Below are 22,881 nucleotides of genomic sequence, written 5' to 3'. Positions count from 1 at the left end.
CCTGAGCAGTGGAGGCACAGGTAAAAGACTGCCTGAAACAGAGCAAAGCATCATCAGAAAAGGGATCCTTCCCACGTGTGAGAGCTTGTGAGCGTGTTGGGACAGAAAATTCCCAGCTTGCAGCCAGACCTCAGCACTGGAACTGGTGTAAATGCGGCAGGCAATAATTACACAGCTAATGAGGGATGGGGGTGAAGAGGCTGAGGGAAAGGGGAGGCGGCGCTTGCGGGATTACCGCAAAGGAAGAGGACGCAGCAAGAGGCTGGAGTGTTCCGGAACGGGAATTCATGGGTACACACAGAATCACGGAATAGTTGGGGTTAGAAGGGATCTCTGGAGAAGATCTGCCTGACCCCAAGGCAGGGTCACCTGGAGCAGGTGACACAGAAACATGTCCACACGGTTCTGGCAGAGCTGAGGAGGCGGCGGCGTGGTCCCAGCCTGGCGGGGCTGTGGTGAGGATCCAACGGGGCTGAGCTGCGAGTCAGGCTGAGCTGAGGGCTCGGCGGGGCGGGCCCAGCCTGAAAGGGCTGACCCGGGTTCCGGCGACGACTCTCGCCCCCTCAGCGACCCCAGCCGGCGGGAATCGCCTCAGCGCGGCGGTGGCGGGAAGCGCGCGCAACCCCACCCCGCGCACGCGCAACCCCACGCCGCGCACGCGCGCGCTCCCGCGCGACGTGTAAGCGGAGGAGCTGGGGGAGGGGGGGAAGGGGCGGCATTCGAAAAATGCCCGCGGCCTCCCATTGGCCGGCGGCGCCACCCGGCCGCGCCCCCCGCCGCGCGCCGCGGCCCCGCCTCCCCCGCGCGGTCCCGCCTCTTGGCCGCCCTCCCCCGGTCCCGCCGCCGCCGCCGCCGCCGCCGCCATTGGAGGCGCCGCCGCTTTGTGTCCGCCGGGCCCGGTGAGTCCCGGCCCCGCCCGCCTCCGGCGCTGCGCCGGGCGGGACACGGGGCCGCGCCCGGGAGGCCGCGGGTGCTGCGCGCGAGGCGCGGGGGCGGCCTGGCGGCGGCGCCGCCGAAGGGGCCTCGGAACTGCCCTCAGCCCGTCCCCCCCGCCCTCCCTGCCCTGACAGGCCTAGGGGAGCGGGGATGTCGTGACGGGGAGTCGCGATACGCTGCGCTGGCACGGCGCGATGTCGCGGTGAGCTCGGCCCGGCACAGGCCCGAGGAGGCGGCCCCGGGCCTCGGGTGTCGCCGGGCCCGGCGGGGCCTGGCGGGGTGCGGGCCCTCACAAAGGAGCTGCCGGGCTCAAACACGCCTCGAACGCGTCTCTCCCGTCCCGCCGACGCCGGGCGAGCCCCGGGGAAGGTCAGAGGCGGAAGAGGCTGACAGGGCCGCGACACAATAAATAATCGCTATTTATAAACTTAGGGAGCGCCTTGGCTCCCGCTGCGGCCTTCCCGCTTTTCGGCTGCTTGGCTGTGCGGTTGTTCGGGGTTTTGCCTGCACTAACTCACTTCCTCAACGCCCGAGAGGTGCCACCACGCGAGGGGAACCTCAGTCTGGCTCCGGTGTGGCTCCGTTTCCTAAAGGAGGTCCCTAATCCCCCTCGGCGCTGATAGCAATGGATACAGACCAACGTGTGAGGCTCCCAGGCACTTCCGTGTGCCTCCCTGCGCCCAGGTGTTCACAGCCCGCTTAAGGAATGTTAATCACCCTCCTCCCCGTAGAGCACAGATTATCGGTAGAGAAGGCTGTTAAATTCCAGTCTGGAATGGGGTTGTTCCAGGCAGGCTTCCGTTCCCGCATCGTTATTCTTCTTGCCACTCAAGGCTGTGGGGTGTTTTTGGGTAAAACATCGCAAAGATATAAGGAGAGAAGGAGCAGTTACTGGGGTGGCTCTTGCCAGGCCCGGGGGCCCCAGCACCTTACCTGCTGAGGACCGCTCCAGACTGGGCGCACTGTTCAGAATAAATCCTTCCCACGTGTATTTTAACTGTTTCCGCACTAACCAGTGTCTGCAAATCACTGGGAAACTGCCCAGCCTGTGCTTCAGAAGAAAAGCTGGGTAATGTGGGATTGTGGGTGGGTTTGCTCCTTTATACAGTGTAGCAGAGACTGATAATTTGGATAGTTTGTTTATAGCTGTGGTATATCTCAGATACTGGAGTATTTATCACTTCTTAGGAACTCTACTGAATTATTTCTGGGTTAACAAGTGTGTCACTTCCCAGTTCTTATCTAACTGTTGAGTAAGTGTTGCACTCTGATTTCCCACCACGTGACTTTTGTTTACTTTGACCATAAATAGTATTTTTAGCATCTTCGAGAAAGAGTTGGCCAGCAGTGTTTGGCAAGCAGCTCCCATTGAGGCGGGAAAGGTTCGGAAGTGCTTGTGTTTGTAAACAGCGTCCCTTCTCCATGAGAGCAGTGAGAGGAGAGGGAGGTGAGTTCAGCTCAAGAGTGGAGGTGTTTGATGGACTGGGCAGGAAAGCACAGGCCTTCCTCAGGTGAGACTTCAAAAAATTGTTGGATAGAGTGGGTGCTCCTTAGAAGTCAGAAATTAATAGAGAAAAAAACCCTAAAAAACCCCACATAATTCCAGGGGGGGGAAAGAACCTGGTATAAATACCTTGGAAAAAAGTGGCTTTTGGAGCTTTCTCTCGTTTACCTGTGTGAGCTTGCTAATTAAGGATCTTCTCAATTTATCATGCACATTCGTCAGGCAGAAGCTCCTCAAATTGTTTTTGTCTTCAGAATATCTTTTCCTGTGTTTTTTTCTGTTTCAGCAGAAAGTGACATATAAATCTTTTGGCAGCGTTTTGTTACAAGTGACCTGGGGTCCTCTGAGGATTTAAACTTCTGTGAGGGGGAATAGAAGTGTTACGTTGATGGACTATAATGGGAGGTGTGGGCAGATTTCCTACAGACTGCAATGAAATAATGGCTTTTATCATGTATAGTTTTGTCTGTAGAATAATAAATGATAGCTGAATAAGTAGTAGTTGGGAGAAGGGTTTATACAGTGGTTTTAAATTTTAATCTATTTAGGCAAGGAGGAGATGGCCTATAAAGGGTTCAAACCCTGGTTTGTAACACTTGCAGCCAAAACTTTCATTCATGTGTCAGCAGTTTGTCAAAATTCATGAAGTTGCATCCTGAATGAAGATATTTTGTACAAGGCTATGAAATCTTTCAGCAAGGGATTGTCATGTTGGACTTGTTTTAACTTTGTGACCTTGACCTTGTTTTAAACTTAAAGCTGAACTCTTTGCACCCTAATGGGGGTGATTTCATCCTTCAGTGGCCATGTGGCATAGACAGTGTGTGGAAAATTTGGATCAAGGGCCATTCTAGCCTAAAACTGTTCAAAATGGTTGTTCCTCGGAGCTTGTTACCATCATGATCCTGAGCATCAGTGTGGAGATGGACTATTTTGAGACAGCTGTGCAGGTAGAAATTCTGCTTCATATTAATCCCTTGGCTGAAGTTTCTGTGTTTAAGGTATGATGGTGGTGTAATTTCAGTTGCTCACCGACTGTAGCTGTTTGGGGACATGAGGAAAAACTCCTGGGTGCAGGAATGGAAAATAATCCTGGCAGTGGAAACAATCTGTTCTTACTGCCTTCTTTGCAGGTCAGAGATGGATGGAGAGAGAATCAGAAACCTGTAGTGGTTTTCTGTTGAGCTGGCGTTCTTTGTGTGGAGAACAGTGGAGGTGAGACATTGGTGGTTTTTTCCGTTTTAGTGAGCAGATGTGGGGATTGAGCTGGCTTGGGGTTGCTGGTGTTGGACCCTAACAGAGACAAGTGCTGAGCTCAGCCCTGGGCAGGGGCAGGAGCATCAGCCCCACTCTAGGAATGTGCCTTTTTTTTTTTTTTCCTTCTTCTTCAGTGAAAGCAGCATCTGTGTGTGCAGAACGGCGGGGTTTAATTTTGGCTGTGCACTGTAAAAATTGGGACAGGCAAGGTGTAAGTCAGGTTGCATTCGTGGCATTTGGAGTCAGAGGCTCAAATTCAATACTGAACAAAAATGTTTTCAAATGAAAATATATCTTTAGGCTTAAAAAAAACTTCTTTGGGAGGAATTCTGAGTGTAGGAATTCCTGTGGTTGGATGCTACAGGAGTGAAAGATTTTTGCTGTGCTCCCCTGAACCCTAAAGTGCATGGGGTTTGTTGTTCCCCCATAACCCCATCCAGGGAAAGAGTGGGTGGAAATGGACACTGTAACAGGCTGAGGACTGTCCTCCGTGGCAGGTGGGGAGCTCTGGGATGTGTGTGCTGGACCACTGCTCCTGGTTAATTGAAACAAGCTGCTTTGTGCAGCCTGCAGTGTATGGGGCTCAGGTAAGCCTGGAACAGAGCCTTGGAGCCTCCACCACAGGAGAGCTGCAAATGCAGACCTTGGAGCTGAATCGGCGAAATTCCAGGGATCTGGGTCACCTCCTGGGAAATGGTGGCCCTAAAGATTGGGACAAAACTTGTTGGATGCAGCAGGAGTGATGGGAATGCCTGCTGTGCGTAGCCACATGCTGAGTTTCCAACTGAGTTGACAAATAAGGATCAGAAGTTGGAACTAACTTTGTATTCTTTATTCAATAACATCTTTTATTAATCTGCAGGACTTTAGGCTGGTTTAAATGGGCTCCTGGGCTGACTTAGCCAGGACCACAGGCAGCTCCATGAGTAGAAAAGCCAAGGACAGAGTGCTGGAACACCTCAGGGGGCAGGCAGTGACAGCACCAGCTGAGGACTCCTGACAGACACGTTTGTATCTGAGATTTTGCTGGATGATATACTGTGACCACGTAGATACTGAGGGTTTGACAAAGTATCTGCTACCTGGGCTGTGTTTAGGGAACAGCTTTGAGGATTTCAGGGGAACAAAGCCTACAAAGAGCTGTGCGGCTTGCAATTTAGAAGGTGATGAGTTTTGGCATGTTTGGTTCGGATTTGCAGAAGTATTAACATTTCCTCTGCTTTTTTCTGCAGTTTCCAAGTCATTTAAATACTCTTGTGCATTATAGAGTAGTAAATAATGGTCAGTACTTAAGAGCCTGGTTTTTTAAACCCAGTTTTACTTTGCTTTTTAAGGCTTTCTGATAACAAACAGCTGTTTCTTGCTTGTATCACTTGGCAGGTTGTTGGATTTGTACCCCTTGACACCCTGTCTTCTAATCTGCAAGTGCATAAAACCATTTTTTAGCCCCTTTTGACCTAATTTCTAGGCTGGTGTTGTGTACTTTGTACCCAGTCACATCTAAGTGCATCAATGGCCCCTAGGTGTCGTGTGACAGTAACGGGACACCCCACTGGCCCAGGATTGGGTACACTTCCTCATTTTTCCATTGCATATTTGTTTTCAGCCTGCTCAGCCTACCCTGAGTCCCTGTGAGCTGGACTTTCTGCCAGCCTGACGCTTGGATTGACACATTCAAAACTTAATTTATCCTGAAGCATTTTCTCTCAAAGGAGATTGAAGGCTGAGATAAGTTGAAGAATCTTAGGCCAGCAGAAATTCAATAGCTCAGCCAATTTATTTATTTATTTATTTTAAATTCTTGTGTCTCTTACATTAGTGGAGAGACTCCACACTTTGGAAATATTATCAAATACATGTCTCACCTGAAGCCTGCCTTTATTTATTCCTAATGATGTGATAGTTCAGGAAGAAATTGCTATAGGTAGTTCGAGGTAGTTCCTGAAAAACTCTCTGTACCTTTGGATCTTCCATTAGCAGCTACTCCCTGAGCTGGGAGAGTGGACACATTCCTGTTCGTCTTGAAATCCTGGAGTCTGGGGGCATTTGTTGCTTACCAGCTCCTTGCCGAGTTACCTGCTTTGGAATAACTAGTTCATGATAGTCTGGGAGCCTGTGAACCTGCAGTTTTCCTGTAGAGAAAGAGGTGTAACTGTGAGGAGTGACTTTCTGTACTTTGGTGAAGGTTAGTATCTTGGTGGTGTTTTCACTGCTGATGTGATTATATTTTTCTGACAGTTGATCAGATTTAAAAGTTCATTAAAATCACCCAACAACCACTTTGAAAACTGCATCTCCTCTAGAAAGTGGCCTCTGCCCCCTTTCAAGGCACAGTGTTTGTTTGATGTTTCTGTAAATGCAAAACACCGTTGTTACTTTCATTTTTTTATTGAGTGGTGGTTGTGATTGTAGCTGTGGTTCCCGTTTAAAGTTGTCTTTTGAAACAGCATGTCCAGGTAACAGTTGGTTTGGGTGACTTGATTTCTCCTTTACAGGAATCTGTTTTAATTTAGAGAGGGGAATGAGGTTTTCTGCGTTGTCGTTACAAAACTTTCTCTTTTTTTGCTTTATGTATTTGAAGAACTGAATTCAGGCCTCTTTGTGGTTGATATTTCACACTCAGTGCAGGAAACCACTTTTGATGCCCCCCGTGGAAAGAAATGGGCTGAGCAGGCAAACTCCCTGCGAGGATGCTCTCACAAGGTAGAGCTTCTGACCTTGCCTCTGGAGATCAGTGCTTTGCAGTTGGGAGGAGATTGTCTTCCTGCCCCCAAATTTGGTTCCCTGGGCCTTTTGAGCGGGAGATGATCCGTGCCTGGGAATGCAGAGGGAATCAATGAGCCTGAATTTCTGCTGGATTGCTGGATACTAGCTTCTTTGTGTGTATTTTAGGCACAGAAGTGAGGAATTGTGCTGTATTAAGTTGTACTGTTGAGAGCAAAAAGCCTCCAGTGCTTTATACACTGGTCTAAACAAAAGGGTTTTCAGGAGTTGGGGAATTTTAAGTCAAAGTTGGAAGTACTGTTTTCCTGCATGTGTCATGCAGGTCACATAGTTTAAAAATAATTAAACCCCAGGACCATGTCAGCCACAGTGTGGCCTGTGTCTGTGTTTAATCCCAGGGAATGCGTCTTTTGTAGCCCCCAACTGATTTCCCTGAGAGGGAATCTGTAGTTGGTTATTTTAGGACTTACTTCAAAATTCTGGCATTTTCTTAAAGGGCTTTAAACTCTGCTTGCTAGAAAAAACACTGGATATTGAGCTGAAGCCTGGTGAAAATTTTCATTTTTTTTTCCTTTTCGCTTTCCACATTTGAGGAAGGAAGATCCCTTAAAACAGGCCGAATTTTTAAGTGCTGTGCTATATTCTGTATATTCGAATTGTCAGTATATTTTCACATCCTGACATTTCACAAGAAAGCTTAGTTCATCTCATTTTTTAGTTTTGTTGGCATGTGGTGTGTTTTTATCTTTCTGTTTTGCCTCCGAAGAAAACATGCAGTGCCGTTGGGCTTTGCTTTCCCTGGTGCTGAGGCAGGACCAGTTCCCCGTGGGTTTTCAGAGTGACTGTTCAGCTCCTGTCAGAAGTGCCTCTGGCTGATTAGGGATCCCCACTGCTGAGTAAGGACAGGACTGTATTTTTGGGTGTACAGGAAGTGGCAGTGTTGTGGTACAGAGCATCCACCTGTGCAATGGGGAGAGCAGTGCTGAAACTGTGGTGAAAGTCAGCTTGAAAACAGGGCTGGGGCAGATGCTGGGTCTGTTCAAGAGGGAAACACCCAGGATGGAGAAATACCTATTGAAAGAGAAAGTGTACGGTAAGTGCCTGCCTTCAGAGCCAAAGGAGACACACAGAGTAGGTGAGAACAGGGCATTTGGCTGTTTCTGTGTCAGGAAGGGAGGAGGGCAGGCTGGAGCTTATCTTTGGATGCATTTGGGACAGATCCAGCCGTGGTTTGCTGGAGGTGAGGCTTTGCTTCTGAGGTTTTTAAAGGGGATGCTGAGAGGAAGTGAATGAGCCAAGGAATCCCGGTTTTGTGATGGAATTAGTGGAGCCCCTCTCCTTAGGAAAGGCCAGTGCAGGCAGATGGGCAGCAGGTAAGAAAGACTGTAAAAGCATAATAGTAGTAGAGGGTGAGGCTTGATAAAGGTTAAACTAAGCTTAACTAATTTGTTATCTGTGACAGTGCATGTGTTTGGAGCAGAGCTTTGGCAAGCTTATGCTTTCTGTCAGAAGCCATGGAGACTGCTCTTCTGATTGTCATTTTTTTTGTCAAAAGATCCCTTAATTTCTTTAAATTGCATGGGGTTTAGTTTGAGGGGGCATGGCTTGGGTTCCCAATGCTTGTATCCTCTGCCTGACAGATGTAATGGTGTAATTCCTTAGCTCCATGTGCCAGCTCCTTTTTTTACCCAGAGTCACTGTGTGACCAGTTCCCTCACTCAGGGCACAGTGCAATGGCTGCTTCTCATCAATGCTTGCCCTTAACTTAAAGAGCCTTTTTATCTTTCAGCCATCTTCTAATGGAGCAGGTCTGGCTTGCACCTTTCCCATTTCTGCTCCACCCATAGCTCACCAGTTTGCATACATGTTTTAGCACCTTTGTTGAATGCAAGTGTTGCTTGTCAGTTGTTTTAGTCATTAAGTCGTTTAGCCTTTTCGTTTTAATCTTTAATTTGATAGATACGTGGACGTAGATACTTTTGTTTTGTTAATTTTCACACCGCATCTTTTCTGTACTTTAGGTTGACTCCTCACTGCACTGTGAAAACCATTAGGAAAAAGTCCTTGGGGTTAAAACCTGGGGCTCCACAGTTACCTGCACTTGGGGCTAGAAATTAATTTTAAATGTCGACTGATCTGTCTGAAGCTGAACCCGTGCATCATAAGGCGCTTCCACTCTTAACGGGAGCTCAGCTGATCCACACGGACAAGTTAAGTGAGGTAGGGGCTGGCCCTTTCTCCAAGCTTGCCCTTGGATCAGTCCTTGACTTCTAGTCCTGCTCGAGGTTACTCAGTACTCTTTCTCCCGTGCTTCTAGGAAACTCGGCTGGGAGTCTAACAAACTGCTTCCCCTTCCCTGCTTTCCTTGCAACAGTGTGTATGTCAAAATTCTCAAATGCTCCTCTCATTTAATTTGGAATTGAAATTCTTTTATAACCATAAAATATGGAACTATCCTCTCCTAGTACGCTTTGAAGAAGCTGGTTTGAGGGCTACTGTCTTTTAACATCCTAAAAAATCCAAATCACAGTATTTCTACCTATGCTGCTTTGATTTACTTTAATCCCATTTCAAAACTTTCAGATTCTTTCCAGCATCTGTGCTGATTTTCACATGCTTTTTGTAGAAAGTGGAAGACGACACAATGCCAATCCGTCGCTCCGTGAATGCTTCTTCCCGAGAAACTCCTCCCAAAAGCAAACCTGCCGAAGGGGAAGAGGTCAAAGGAGGTACAGTCATAGTTCTAGAGGGGGTTTATGTATATCCAAACATAGGCTGGCTTTGAATCTCCTGAAAAACCCTACAGCCAGGATGAAAATATTATTAATGTTTGGCTCCCTGTCCCAGGCTTTTCCAGGATTTGTGTTTTGAAGACACTGTTTTCAGTCTGAACCCACTTGTTTTGTCTTTTATACCCCGTGTCACTCCAGACATGAAAATATGGTTAAATATCATCCCTTTTAAGTTTGCACATTCTTTAGGGTAAAGAAATTATGAAATTTCAGTAGTGTCAGAAAGATGGTTTGAGATCAAAAGATGGAGTTAGTGAATGGAAAAACAGAGTATTCTTTTTTTTTTCTCTCTGTTTTTCTGAGCAAAAATGTTTTACCACAACGTGTCATGCAATCTAGCCTGATATTGACATGGCTGGTCTTAGCAGCTTGGCCTCAGTGTCCCAGAATGAGTCATTTCACTACTACAGTCAGTTGGCTTCACTCTTTGTCCTCTTTGGTGTCGCAAATAAAAAAAAAACTACCTCCAAAACTGACTCTTAATTCACTGGGTATTTTAAATGCCTCCCTGGGAAAACTGCAAAGGAGTGTATCCGAATGTATCAGAAATGCTTAAGCTGCGCAGGGCAGTGTTGATGGGCAGTTATTTATCCAAAGAGTATGGAGTTTCAGTTTATATGCATTTTTTCTAGCGGGCAGCCCAGTCTCTAAGGCCAATTCTCAGCTAAATTTACTTTTATGTGTTTTTTATTTCCTTGGTAAGTTGATTTCTGACTAGATTTGATCCTTCTGACATACAAGTGCTCCTGCCAATGCACGTGCCACCTAAAGCTTTGCCAAGTCTGGGAAAATGTGATGGAATTGTAATTATCCTTCAGGTGCTTTTGTGTTTGAAAACAACTGGGTCGTAAGCAAAGCTCCTTCTTAGAATCCCAGGCCTGTCTGCAGCAGCAACTTGTGGAGTTACGAGGAGAACGCTGTTGGAATCGGTTAATTGTGAAAATGTTGCATTATGTTGTTTGCAACATAATTATATAATTATGTTATTCAGGCATTTGGGGGTCGATTGCACCTTTATTGAAGCTCTTTTCAGTACTTCACTTCTTAAATCGCTTTTAAATAACACATTTAAGTTAGTGAAAGTGAATTGGTGGGAAATAATAAGTGGGGTATGTTCTTAAGTTTAGCTTTTTTTTCCCCTCTGCCTTCCTAAAGATTAAAAGCTGGTTTTGGACAGTGACTTGATGCTTTTTCACATTTTCTAGATGCAGAAGTCACCTCTGAGGAATCTGCCTCTGTTGGAGAGGAACAAGAGACTGAAACCTTGCCTGCTGCATCCGGTGAAGCAGAACAGCCAAAGGAACCCGAGAATGAAGGGAAGGAAGAAACAAAGTCCTCAGAAGAAACCAAAAAGGAGTAAGGCTTGCTTGGTGCTGAATTCAGGGATTTGGGTAGGATTCTGAAATAAGTCAGGCTCTGCAGAGAGAAAAGGTAGTGGAAGAGAAAAGGAGAATGGGTGCCTTAAGATGCCTCGCCTTAAGATACTTCCTAAGGAAGAAGCTACTGATCACATGGAGCTGCTGTTCTGGAACATATGAGGCTGAATAGTGATGCAAGGTCTCTTTCTTGCTAATAGAAACATCAAAATAGTCCTTAAGTTACGTTCATCTAAATAATGTCAGACGTTCTGGGCTTTTTTTTTGTGTTCTTCTCCTGCTTGTTGGCTTGTTTTAGTGCCTCTTGTCTTACCATTGCTCTGTATTTTCCTTAAGCGAGAAGGATCAGTCTAAGGAGAAGGAGAAGAAGGTGAAGAAGACGATCCCTGCGTGGGCCACGCTCTCTGCCAGCCAGCTGGCTCGGGCACAGAAGCAGACTCAGATGGCAGCCACCTCCCGACCCAAAATGGATGCAATTTTAACTGAGGCCATCAAGGTAAGCAGGACACAAATGTGGTTTTTATTCGGTTTATGTCCTAAAACACACGATTTCAGCTTGCTCAGGTGCAGGTGACAGTGCTGTGTGTTAGCAGGAAGCTGAGTGTGTAAGATGGATGTGCTTGTGCCTGGAAGCCCACGGAGCTACCATGTGAGTCCATGAGGATGATCAGGGGCACTGTAGCTGATTTCTTTGTTTAGAATTTGTTTCCCTCCCTAATTACATTATGAGGAACAGCTAAGATGGCATAACCTGGTTGATTGCTGTCAGAATTTTTTTTGCTGTGCCTCCTAGCCATATTTACCTGGATTCATCCATCTATTTGATACATGTGCTTTCTTTTAGAATTAGCTTACTCTAACTCAGGACAGACAGAGATACTGTAAACCTGCATTCCAAAGTGGTCTTGTTTTACTTTATCCCTCCTGATTGTAAGAGGAGATCTCTGCTGTTGTAGCTGTGCTGCTGCTCTCCCCTCAAGGCTTGGTCGCTCCCTTCAGAGGAGGCCTGGACTCCACCAGCCTTAACTGCAAGATGGCCTTTCCATGTATCTTCAAAAGATGAACTTCACCTTAGGTTTCACTAATTTACTGGTGTCAATCCTTCATCTTCTTAAAAAAAACAATCGGCAGGTTGTTCTGATTTAATGATTACTCTGTCTGGCATTAATAAAATGTTGGTAAATCAGTTGTGCAGCTTTGCCAGAAGGTGACTGTTTTGTATTTTAAGCCATTCCGTGTGAGTGTTTCTGAGCAGGGGAGTAGTAAATATGTGCTTGCTGTGCTGCTTTTGTGTTGTTTGTGTTGTGTTCATCTACTTAGAAGGGGAAAGTTAAGTATTTTGTTAGTCATGTTTCATACTTGATTCACAGTGGGGAAAAGGCCAGCCCTGGCATCCTATGGTGGTCTGTGTGCATCAGTCCAATCTCTGTTCTTCCACCCCACTCAGAATAATTGCAGTGTAGGTGGTTTCTAATGTTTTGTTTCTGTTTCAGGCCTGCTTTCAGAAGAGCGGTGCCTCGGTCGTTGCAATACGGAAATACATCATCCACAAATACCCTTCCCTGGAGCTGGAGAGGAGGGGATACCTCCTGAAGCAAGCATTGAAAAGGGAGCTGGAGAGGGGGATCATTAGGCAGGTAAGAGCTGCTTTATGGAGCAGCACTGGAGATGGCATTGCTGAAGAGGGACTATTTCCAAGGGCCTGGAGTGACAGGACAAGGGGGAATGGCTTCAGAGTGCCAGAGAACAGGGTTAGATGGGATATTGGAAAATGATCCTTCCCTGTAAGGACAGGGAGGCCCTGGCACAGGGTGCCCAGAGAAGCTGTGGCTGCCCCTGGATCCCTGGCAGTGTTCAAGGCCACACTGGACAGGGCTTGGAGCACCCTGGGATAGTGGAAGGTGTCCCTGTCCATGGCAGGGGTAGAGTTGGGTGATCTCTAAGATCCCTTCCAGCCAAAACCATCCCATGATTCTGGGAACTGCATAGGAATTTCTTAACTCCATTAGAAGACCTGTGGAATGAGCGTGTTCTCCCTCTTGGACGTTCATTGCTCTCTGTCTCTGCTTTGTTGAACACTGGCAGGATTTCACCACTGTTGTATCAGTGGCATACTTGGCACTTTTGGTTTCTGTGCAATTCCTGGCCGTTTCTGAGTGTTGTGTCACACAGCATTGCAGCAGCACATGAGTTCAGCAGTGTCACACTGCAGCATGGGGGTTTTAACTCTGTAGTTTATGCCTGTGCTATCTGTCAGGATCTCCTGGTCAGGACACCAGAGTATGTCCCAATGTCTGGCTGCAGTTTCTGATCTTACTGAAGTTTCAGTGGGCTCAGATCAGGCCTCTGCCGTAAAAACCCACTGCAGGGTGACAGTGCATTCAGAATCTGCATCGTGATGTCAATGAGTTCCTCTCAGGTTGTTAGTATTGAGTTACTCTGTTAAAGACTGAAACTGACTTTTTCTTGAACCAGGTGAAAGGAAAGGGAGCTTCTGGGAGCTTTGTGGTGGTGTCTAATGCAGGAAAAACTGTTCCAAAAGCCAGAGACAGAAAGGTAAGATGGATCATTTTAAACAACACTCTGAAATGTATTGCACTGAAGCATGTGTACCTTACCCAATGTTCTCAACACAGTGTTCTCCTCCTTGCTGTGCTTTTTCTCCCCAAGTACAGCAATTACAACACCCATCCCACTGGTATCAGAATCAGAAAGCTACTATGAGGAATTAACCCCAAGCTGAATGACCAAAATCTCAGGTTTAAAATGTTTCCATTAACCCCCTAGACTTTGGTTCAGAGGCAGAAAACTGAATAACCATTAAACTCTTCCTCTGTCTCTATGTGTCAGAGAGAGATGCCTCTCAGGTATTGGAAGAGAGCTTTACGCTACTGCTGTGTGTGTTTTATTTGTTGTGTGGATAAAGGGAAGACTCCAGTCTTTAGGACTGAGGGGAATGTTTTCCCATCATCTGTGAGGACAGAGGGAGGAAGAAGAAAATATCCTAAGGCTTCTGGAAGAAAGATTCTCATGCTTGGTGTTGTTGGGGACTAATGTGAAGGGGGGATGGTTTTTCGAGCTTCACAGGTAGTTGTGGTTCCAGCACTGCTGATCTCCACCCTTGCTGTGCTGAGTGTGTGAAACACATTCCTAATGCTGCAGTTACAAAATGTTTATCTGGAATTGCCAATCCCTTGGCGTTAGACAGGTGAAGTTAGGCAGGTGGTCATCTCTTGCCTCCTGGGGAGACCAAAAGCCCTAAACTGAAGGAAATGTTCACACACTTGGTGTAGGGCCCTGGAGGAAACTAATTGCAGTGGAACTTTTTAAACAGAGCTTGCTGGCTCCCTGGGAAGTGTGAGCAAGGCAGCTGATACCTGCTGACACATCACCTCTCTCTGCAGCGTATGGGTGTCTTTGTTCCCAGTTACTTTCTCTGCGTTGCAGCAAAACAAATGTTTTGGATGAATTCATCTGGCAGGGGAGCAGCTCCCTCACCCATTGCGCTGTTTGCAGAGCTGCTATTCAGCATCAAATCACTGAACTTCAGCACATTTTCTGCATAAAGAGCAGACCATTTTTCCCTGATTGTCCCCTCTCATAGTAACAAAAGGGGTGGAAAAAAGCTCAGAATGGAACATTGGCTTCAGTCAAGATTTTATTATGTTATTTTAAAAAAAAAGAAAAAAAAGACAAAAAAAAAAGACTCCTGTTTAGCTGTTCATTTTGGGGAAGACTTGATTTGTGTAAACAGGTTCTGTCTTTGATGAGTTTTAAGTTTCATGTCAGCATGTATCATCATCTTCACAGAAAGGGTTGTAAAGCATTGGCCCAGGGGATCCAGGGAATCACCATCCTTGGAAGTCTTCAAAAAACCTGCAGATGCTTGGGGACGTGGTCTGGTGGTGAATGTGTCAGTGCTGCGTTAATATTTGGACTCCATAATCTTGGAAGGCTTTTCCAGACTGAGCAATTCTGTGACTCTATAATTTTTCTTCTGTCTTGTTGAAGGGTGTCAGAGGAAAATATCTATAGCAAGAGGAAGGAAATAATTAAAAAATACAGATGTTAGATACTCAGCAATTTGTATTGGTAAAGTTTTCCTAAAACTCCTATGAAAATTCAGCCAGATTTGCTGTATATCTCTTAAGCTGCAAAACGTTTTAAGTTGTTAAAGAGCTGCCTTACAGCACTGAGTTTCCAGCTCAGCAGCCAGTGTCAGGAGCACTTATCTCCACATGTACATTGCTGGTTTAGAAACCCAGAGTTTTAGGCCCTGCTGATGCATAAAAGTCTGTGTGTTTCAGAAAAGCACTTTGGCTCCGAGCGCAGAGCAGCAAGTGAAGCTGGAGGATATCCTGCCGCTGGCCTTCACCCGCCTTTGTGAGCCCAAGGAAGCTTCTTACAGCCTGATCAAGAAATACGTGTCTCAATATTACCCCAAACTCAAAGTAGATATAAGGTAAGTGCTGGAGTTGCTTAAGCAAGCAGAGCATTGGGGAAACTCGGCCTTCCTCTGGTTTTGTCTTTCTTCATGATGATTCAATGTGGTGTTTAAGGCAGGTGCTGCTCCGAGTTGCGGGGCCTGTGGGAAAGCTTGAGGAAAAGCTGTGCCTCTTCCTGTGTCCCTCCACATCCCCTCTTTGTTCCTGACACCACCAGCAGCGCTGCTCTGCAAACCCTAACCAAACCCACACCCCATTACTGCCTGGATGTGAAGGCCTCTTCTTGGGGTCTCATCCCCATTGGGTCTGGATGCTTTAACCAGCACATACGTACAGTAGTCTTTAAGCTGACCTGTATGGAGCGAGTTGAGGCTTGGGAAGCAAAACTAGGAAAGCCCTGCATATCACCTCTAACAGGGTTTTCTTGGCCCCTTGTTTGCCTGTGAGCTGACTGGGTGCCCACTATGTCCAAATGTGCTGCTCAAACACATTTGGCCCTGGATCCTTGCCAGGGCTGCATGCCCCTAGCTGCCAGCAGTGCCGTGACACTGAGCCTGCGCCGCCGCTCAGCTCCCAGCATGATGCTGCGTTCTGCCTGGGCAACAAGCCTTGCTGACAGGTCTCCATTTACAGTGTCTGCATGTAGGCAGACACGCTAAGTGCTGCTCTGCTCACATGCTGCAAAGCGCTGTTTCTCTGTTTGTTTTTGGAGCTGTCAGTGTGTGTCAGTAAAGCTTTCTCCTCCTGTGTTTCAGACCCCAGCTGCTGAAGAACGCCCTGCAGAGAGCTGTAGAGAAGGGCCAGTTAGAGCAGATCACAGGGAAGGGAGCATCTGGGACATTCCAGGTCAGAGACTGGGTTCATCTTTGTTGATCACAAGCCTTGGATGTCAGTTACTGCGCCCTGTCCCCTGGTTTCACTGGGTAGCCCTTTCTTCAGCAGCCTGGCATGCTCAGTGCTTGTCCAGCCATGAAGCAGTAGGACTCTTGTTCTCCTCTTGCTCTCCGTTTCAGGAGCAGACCCCTGTTCCCTTGCTGAGCGTGCTGCATGCACTGCTCAGCTCTGACTCACCAGCACAGTAGGGAGCTGGTGGGGTAAATTTTCCTTTCCATCCCTCACTGGAAGTGCAGCAGGTACCCCAGATGCCTGCTACATCTTTTACTCATGTGTGTGCTACGGAAGTCTCTTGGGTACATTTGGTCCGTGGGATGGAGGAAGATGTGATTTATTTTGCTTTCTTTCCTCCCCTGAGCAATAGGCCCTTAGACTGCCACATCCTTACAGTGTATTTGGGGGCTGGGGTGAGGTGTTGCTGATAAAGCCCCCCAGATCAGCAGACTGACTAGGCCTGCCCTCCCACCTACAGCTGGGAGAGCAGCGTTCCCTGTGCAGTGTTTTAATATTAAACGTATCTGTGCTAATGCAGGAGCGCCGACCCACCTGGTGCAGAGGAGCTTGTCCTGACCTGGTTTGGGAGAATTTTGTCTTGATGCTTTTCTCTTCCTCCTTGGAAAATAGCTGAAGAAATCAGGGGAGAAGCCCCTGCTGGGTGGGACTCTGATGGAAGATGCCATCCTGTCTGCTATTGCGGCCATGAACGAACCGAAGACCTGCTCCACCACAGCGCTGAAGAAGTATATCCTGGAAAATTACCCAGGGACCAACTCCAACTTCCAGGGTAAAGTACTGATTCATGTACCGCTTCTATTCTGCATACTGAGAGAGTCCTGCAGCTGCAGATGTGCCTGTGTAGCACCTTTAAACTGCTCTGTTGAGCTTGCAGGGAGCTGCAGCTGCTCAGCTCTTTGTGCTGCAGAGATGCTCTGTGGTTTTAATTCCCATCAGTCCCTTTCAAGCCGGACAAAGGCCAGTTCCTGAGACAGAATGCATGATTCTCTTGTCTATAGCCAGGAAGGGGGAATAGTATTTAAGTACTTTATTGTCCTTAAATCACCAAGTTGATTTCATCTCTCTCTGCTTTGAAAGGGACAGCTTGGCATCAATGCAGTTCCTATTGCTTTTTATTTAGAGAACTTGTGTAGTTTAACTTTCTAAAAACATTCATGAGCACCCCTCTTACTGATTTGTTTGAGGTCCTACTTTGGATCTGATTTTTAAAAGGTCAAACAAATAAAGAGAAAAGCCAACTGTATTTTATTTGGAAGGGAGATTTGGCATGTCTTTGTTCCCGGGAGTGACACTGATGTCTGGTTTGACTTTTGCCAGAGCAGAGGCTTTCAAGCAGATCTTCTGATGGCTTATTTGGGTTATTTGGGCTGAGCCCTGATGCAGTTGGTTGGTGCTGGAGATCAGTTGAGACAGGCTGAGCTCAAACCTGAACATAGATCAGTTTGCTCCTGTGGTGTCACTGAGCTGGTGCCATTTCTCAGGAGCAGAGAGGAGATTGCTGATCCCACAGTCTTCACCTGGAGCACAGCATCAGCACAGCTGTTTGCTGCAGGGTTACTGACACACAGCACTGGTTCCAGGACTGAAGAAGGCCTGCCCCCAGGTCTTCTGTCAATTAGAAATTGATGTTGAGTGTTACTTCTTAATCTCAGGGCAGGGAAAAGAGGTTCCAGGCTTCCTATGCCCTCACATGGTTTATTTTCAGGAGCACTGGAAATGTCCCTTAGGGCCTGTGTTGAGCCAGCCTCAGTGCTTGTCACTCCTGCAAGGTTGATAAGGAAATCTCAGCTTGCAATCTGTTGTTTTCTTTCTCCTTCCGTTACATAAAAGGAGTTCTGATGATCTCTGCTTTGTTCTGAGAGCAACCGGAGGAAGATGTGGTGAGATGTGAAAAGCAGGCAGGTACACACTGCAGAGCCAGAGCTCTGCTCTCCTCCCCAGTTTATGCCTCATTGCAGAACTGGACTTTACTGGAGTCAAATCCTTTACATGCTGTTATTGACCTTTGACATCCAGAGTAAAACCAGCCTTGTGATTATAAAAACTTCAGAACATGCTTGAGAGTGAACCTTGTTTTTCCCTGAGAGCTCACTATGTAAATGGCGCCTCTAATTCAAGCTGAAAATGGTTCTGAACTGACTAAACAACCCAAGCTCTTTGCCAGAGACAAAGATCCCCTGTACTTGTACAGTTTGAGTTTCAATTCTTACACAGTACACAATGGAATGGCTGGAATAAAAGTCTGGAATAAAAGACTGGAATAAAAAGTTCAGTTGTTGTATTTCTAGACCAAATATTTTGCCCTTTAAAAAAAACAAAACAAAAAGCAAACCACAGTATGGGGAAAGATGCAGCACATGAAACATTTAGAACATGAGATCAAAACCAGGGTAAAAGGCTTTTTTTAAAACACACTTTAGAGGACAGTCTGAGACCTGGGTTAAATTTGGACAGACGTAGTTAGTTATGTGGTGCTGTCAAATGATTTATGAAGGAGCATCCTGTGATCATGACATCAGAAATGTGCACTGTTCTCAACTCCTTCCTTTGGAGAGTTTAAAGCCACTCTTACCAGGTGCTCAGGAACAATATCTTGTATCTTGCTTGAAAATTGACTGAGAGGATTTCCCATCCTGACTCCAGCTCTGATTTCAGAGGGCACGGCAGAGAGTAAGAACAGACAAGAGGATAAAGATAGTAACACAACCTTTCTCTGATTTCTTTTTCACAGTGCATCTACTGAAGAGAACCCTGCAGAAATGTGAGAAGAATGGCTGGATGGAGCAAATTTCTGGGAAGGGCTTCAGTGGAACTTTTCAGCTTTGCTTCCCTTATTATCCCAGGTAAAGTGCTTGTCTGTAAAATTATGTTCAGGAGTTTTGCACAGCTCAGGTATCAGAGCTGAAGTTCAAGAGCCAACCTCCTATTTACAGAGAGGTTGTGGAGGGTTTAATCACTGGTGAACTGTCACATTGTCACCCATGCTCTGGATAATGGCATTACTTGGGTGAACAGAAAGCTGACTTCATTAGCAAGGGAAGCTTTTAAGGGCAGTAGAAATACTGGGCTCGGTATTCTCAGGTAGTCTGTTGTGCTGCTTTTGTTGCAGGCTGGGCTATTTAAGTGTTCTGTGCTAAAACCAGCTCACCTGAGCAGGGAGTAGGGTGGGTTCTCTGTGCCAGGGTGCTCCTAAGGAGCAGGACCCAGCTGTTCCTTCCTTAAGGGAGGAGAGGTGGGAGGAGGGAGGATGACCTAGATTAGCTACTCTGAGTCCAAACCAGCCTTTCTTCTCCTGCTGTGAGCTGATATTGTGCTGGGCCATGTGGAGCCCAGGGATGAGGCCTTGGTGTCCCAGGAAGAGCCAAATGGCAGCACAGTCATTGAGGTGCATGCTCCCCAGCTCCCTTTATTGCACATATGAGTCCCCACAGCTTCAGCCATGCTTAGCTGCTGGAGTCTGATCCTGCTCCTTTGTTGTTTCTCTCCCTGGGTTGGCAGGAAAGGAGCAATGAGGGGTAGAAATGGAGAAGGTACAGCTTAGGGCTGGTGCATTCCCAGGCTGTCATGCTTCTTCCACTGCAGAAACTAAGTGACCTTGGTTTGGGACAGCAGCAATCACAGAATTCCTGGGGGTATTTCTGGATTAGGCTGAAGCTGTAACCTTGGGGGGAAGCTGCAGTGCCAGAGGAGAGCCAGGGTTACCCATGGCCTGCCTACCCTAGAGTTGTGTCCTTAGAAGCAAATCGCGCTCTGACCAGACCCCTCTTGCAGCCCAGATGTGCTCTATCCAGAGAAGCAGCAGGATGAGGATTCTGAGGAATCTGATGAGGAAGAAGAGGAGGAATCTGAGGAGGAAGAAGAATCTGAGGAGGAAGAATCTGAGGAGGAAGAGCCACCACCAAAGAAGAGGTATGGCAGCATGAGAGATGAGTGGGCTCCTTTGGATGAAATAAGTGCCCGTCACAGCTATAGAGTGCTCAGGTGTCTCTGCGTGTGGTCACCTATCCACAGGGCTGTTGCTCACGGGTGTTGGCAGGAGTTTCTAATTATTCCTTATTCCAAAGATACTGACCTCCCCATTCCATAATTTGAAGCCTTCCTCTTTTCTCCTCTAGATGAGAGAGAGCCTGTGTTTATTCTTTGTGTTGCCTTAGGTCTCCTGCTTTAGAAAGTGTGATGTTTCACATGAAACTTTTGGTATTTATTGCTTCCTTAAAAAAAATCTTCCCTACAGTAGTTATTTGTAGCTCTGTAGCCAGATATGAGACCTGCCTCACTCAGAATTTGGACTTAATATGAGTGTTGTTTGTTAAGTAATAAAATCCCATTTAGAGAGGAGAGATAGTGTTTTGGGCTCTTAATTGTTCTGACAGCTGACTGATTCACTGTCATTATTTATATTTTTTTTGCCTAACAAAGGGGTTGGAAGCCTCGCTGGCAGCTTTGTGGGGATCAGAAGTGCTCAGTGTAGAGATACCCGAGGAGCTCTTGCTCTTTGGGATTTAGCTTATGGAATGTGCTGGCAAAGGACAGGGATGCCAAGATGTGCTTCATTTATGCAAATTGCTGACAGCAGCTGTGCTCTGGGTACCGTTTGTGCCTCCACTGAGCTCCTGTGCTGTCTCTTCCTGACAGGATGCAGAAGAGACCACCCCCCAAATCCCGGAGCAGGGCCCCTCCGATGAAGCGACGAGAGTCCAAACCCAAGCCAAGGAAAACCCCCACTGCGCGCCGGGGCAAAGCAAAGCCCCCTCCCAAGGTCAAAACCCCTGCTAAGAAAGCCAAACCAGCATCCCCAGCCATCAAGAAAGCCTCTGGGGGCAGCTCTTCCAAGAAGCCAGCAGCCAGTGGGAGGAAAGAAGTGAAACCCTCTGCCAAGGGCAAATCCACCATGAGGAAATCTCTCCGGGCAAAAAAGTAAAATGTTTCCAGTGTCAGGGAATCCCGTGGTCAAATCCACAATCTTGTTTTATAAGTCAACGTGCATTTGTATTTTAGTTCTGATGCTTAAACACATCTTTAATTTTTTTTTTTTTCTTGAATGATGCGGAAAAGCTGAAAACTAAATCAAACCAACCCGAGCATTCGTTAGATCTTGATGCTGTGCCTCGTGCCTGCCCCTCCCCTGGAACGAGTCATCTTTACTTTCTGCAATAATTTTAGGACTTTTCTAGGACGTCTCTAATCTGTACATTTATGGTGTTCCATGTGGGTTTTGAGGGGGGAGGGTTGGCTTTTAAAACAATTCTTCAAAGAAGATCTTTATATCTTTAGACAGCAGGAACAGGATGATCGGGGGAATGATTCTTTAATGAGAAGGTACTGTGGCAGAGGAGTCCTCCCTAGAACCCTGCATGCCGAGGTTCTTGGCGCTTCCATGAGGGAGCCGTGTACATACAGCACTTGCACTGAGCCTCGAGGTGCTGCTTTCCTCAGCCACAGCCCCAGGGGTGGCTGCTGAGTCGGATCCTTGGCATCTCCTGAGGTTCTGGTGCCAGAGGGGCTCCAAAAGGGGCAGCTCTCGGTTAGGCGGGTGATTTGAATTAGTGTTTCCACACCACATCTGTTACCTTAAAACCAAAATATATCAAAGTCTTCTTGAATCCAACTTTCAAATGTTTTTAAGAGATGAAAAGCCTGAGTTTGTCACGTCTTGTTTACCCTTTTTTAAAGAGAAGTTGGAGAGCTATACAATTGCTAATGTAGAGATGTTGATAAGTGAAGAACATGCAGTTTGCTAAAATAAAATGAAACTAGATTCCAGGCCTGCCTTCTGTGTCCGTTCTCTCCTCACCCCAGTTTCTCCTCCTGGAAAGGTAGAGAGAAGGGAATACAGTCAACACGGATTGCTGCAGCAGCTGGTCTTTGTTCAAAGCCAGCAGGATTTAGCCTGAGCCACTGCCAAGCTCTGTAGTTGGACCAGGTCCTGACTTTTTTCTTCCCTGGTTTCTCTGGAGACAAAGGTGAGTGAGAAGAAAAGCTCTGTTGGAACCTCTTGCTGGTCCTCTTCTCCCCTTATCAGTGATCACTGAGGACAAAAAACCCCAGCTGGAACCTTCTCCCCCTCCCCTGTTCAACAGAGCAGCACCTGCCTTCAGAGCACATCTCACCGTGTCCCCGCTCTGCTGTGCCTGGGGCAGTGATGCCGATGGGACCTGACAGTCTCCAACGTGCTGCTGCAAAGAGCTGTGAGGAGGGGAATTACACAGAAAAGGAGAAAACACCTTCATGGCATTTATTCTTTTCAGCTGCTGTCTCAGTGTGCTACCTCTAACTGGGAGTTAAAAAATTCCTATAGAAATGGCCTAAATTGTTCCCAGCCCTGTAAGAAGGGTACAAACAGCAGGTTAAAAATTCCAGCTGCTGGGAAACAGAGTGAAAGCTCTGATCAAAGAGTGATCCACAGGGCTGTAAGGCAATTAGGAACATTAGTTAATGGCTTGTACCGAAGCCGTGGGGTTTGTTGGCATTGTGGCGAGATGAAACTTCTCAGTGCTAGCATGTTTGTGGGGATAAGGAGTCTTCACTGAGGTGCTGGGCATTTTTCAACCTCCCTCTTCCCAATGGCGTCCCCACACCGAAAATCTCATGGGTATTTGTTAAAGCGCTGCTCTGGATGACGTGCACTTCTCACATCCTAGCAAGAGCACCTTGAGTTAAGAGTTGTGCCAAAACCTTGGTCATCACCAGACTGGCTGTGGTTTGAAGTGATTTCTGCACACCGAGCCAAAAAAAGTCACAGGGTTGGTTGTATTTTATCCAAAGGAGTGATCCTTTCTTCCCAGGAGTGGTGACTGGGATTGAATGGGAAAGTCTTCACAGCCGGCAGAGCAAATGCCTTCCAGGGGGTTTGTGCCGGCTCTGCCGCTCGCCTCTCCCCAGTCTCCGCTTCCTGGCCAGACTGGGCTCCATTATGTTGTTTCTTCAGCCCCATCTGT

The 22,881-nt window shown here is 47.0% G+C and overlaps 1 protein-coding gene across 4 annotated transcripts; it reads left to right on the top strand.

Annotated features, from left to right (window-relative positions):
* Positions 1-812: 812 nt before the first annotated feature.
* HP1BP3 (heterochromatin protein 1 binding protein 3) lies at positions 813-21,706 on the top strand. 4 transcript variants are annotated; one of them, XM_066202817.1, is made up of 13 exons: positions 813-899; positions 8,443-8,641; positions 9,048-9,150; positions 10,419-10,569; positions 10,926-11,085; positions 12,083-12,226; positions 13,065-13,145; positions 14,897-15,051; positions 15,790-15,880; positions 16,553-16,712; positions 18,675-18,786; positions 19,715-19,852; positions 20,579-21,706. In XM_066202817.1, exons 2-13 carry the CDS (start codon positions 8,546-8,548, stop codon positions 20,862-20,864), a joined length of 1,677 nt encoding a protein of 558 aa, XP_066058914.1. In that variant the 5' UTR covers positions 813-899; positions 8,443-8,545; the 3' UTR covers positions 20,865-21,706. The 4 variants fall into 4 exon arrangements, with proteins under 4 accessions (XP_066058914.1, XP_066058917.1, XP_066058916.1 ...); XM_066202819.1 differs by lacking the exon at positions 813-899 and adding an exon at positions 2,135-2,447; XM_066202818.1 differs by lacking the exon at positions 813-899 and adding an exon at positions 3,574-3,655.
* The last annotated feature ends 1,175 nt before the right edge of the window (positions 21,707-22,881 follow it).

This window comes from Chamaea fasciata, unplaced genomic scaffold, assembly GCF_029207755.1.
Source record: "Chamaea fasciata isolate MVZ Bird 193981 ecotype frontalis unplaced genomic scaffold, bChaFas1.0.hap1 SCAF_23, whole genome shotgun sequence".
In the NCBI taxonomy this organism is placed as follows: domain Eukaryota; kingdom Metazoa; phylum Chordata; class Aves; order Passeriformes; family Sylviidae; genus Chamaea; species Chamaea fasciata.
The sequence above is the reverse complement of the archived record's forward strand: the minus strand, read 5'-3'. Positions and strand labels throughout refer to the sequence as shown.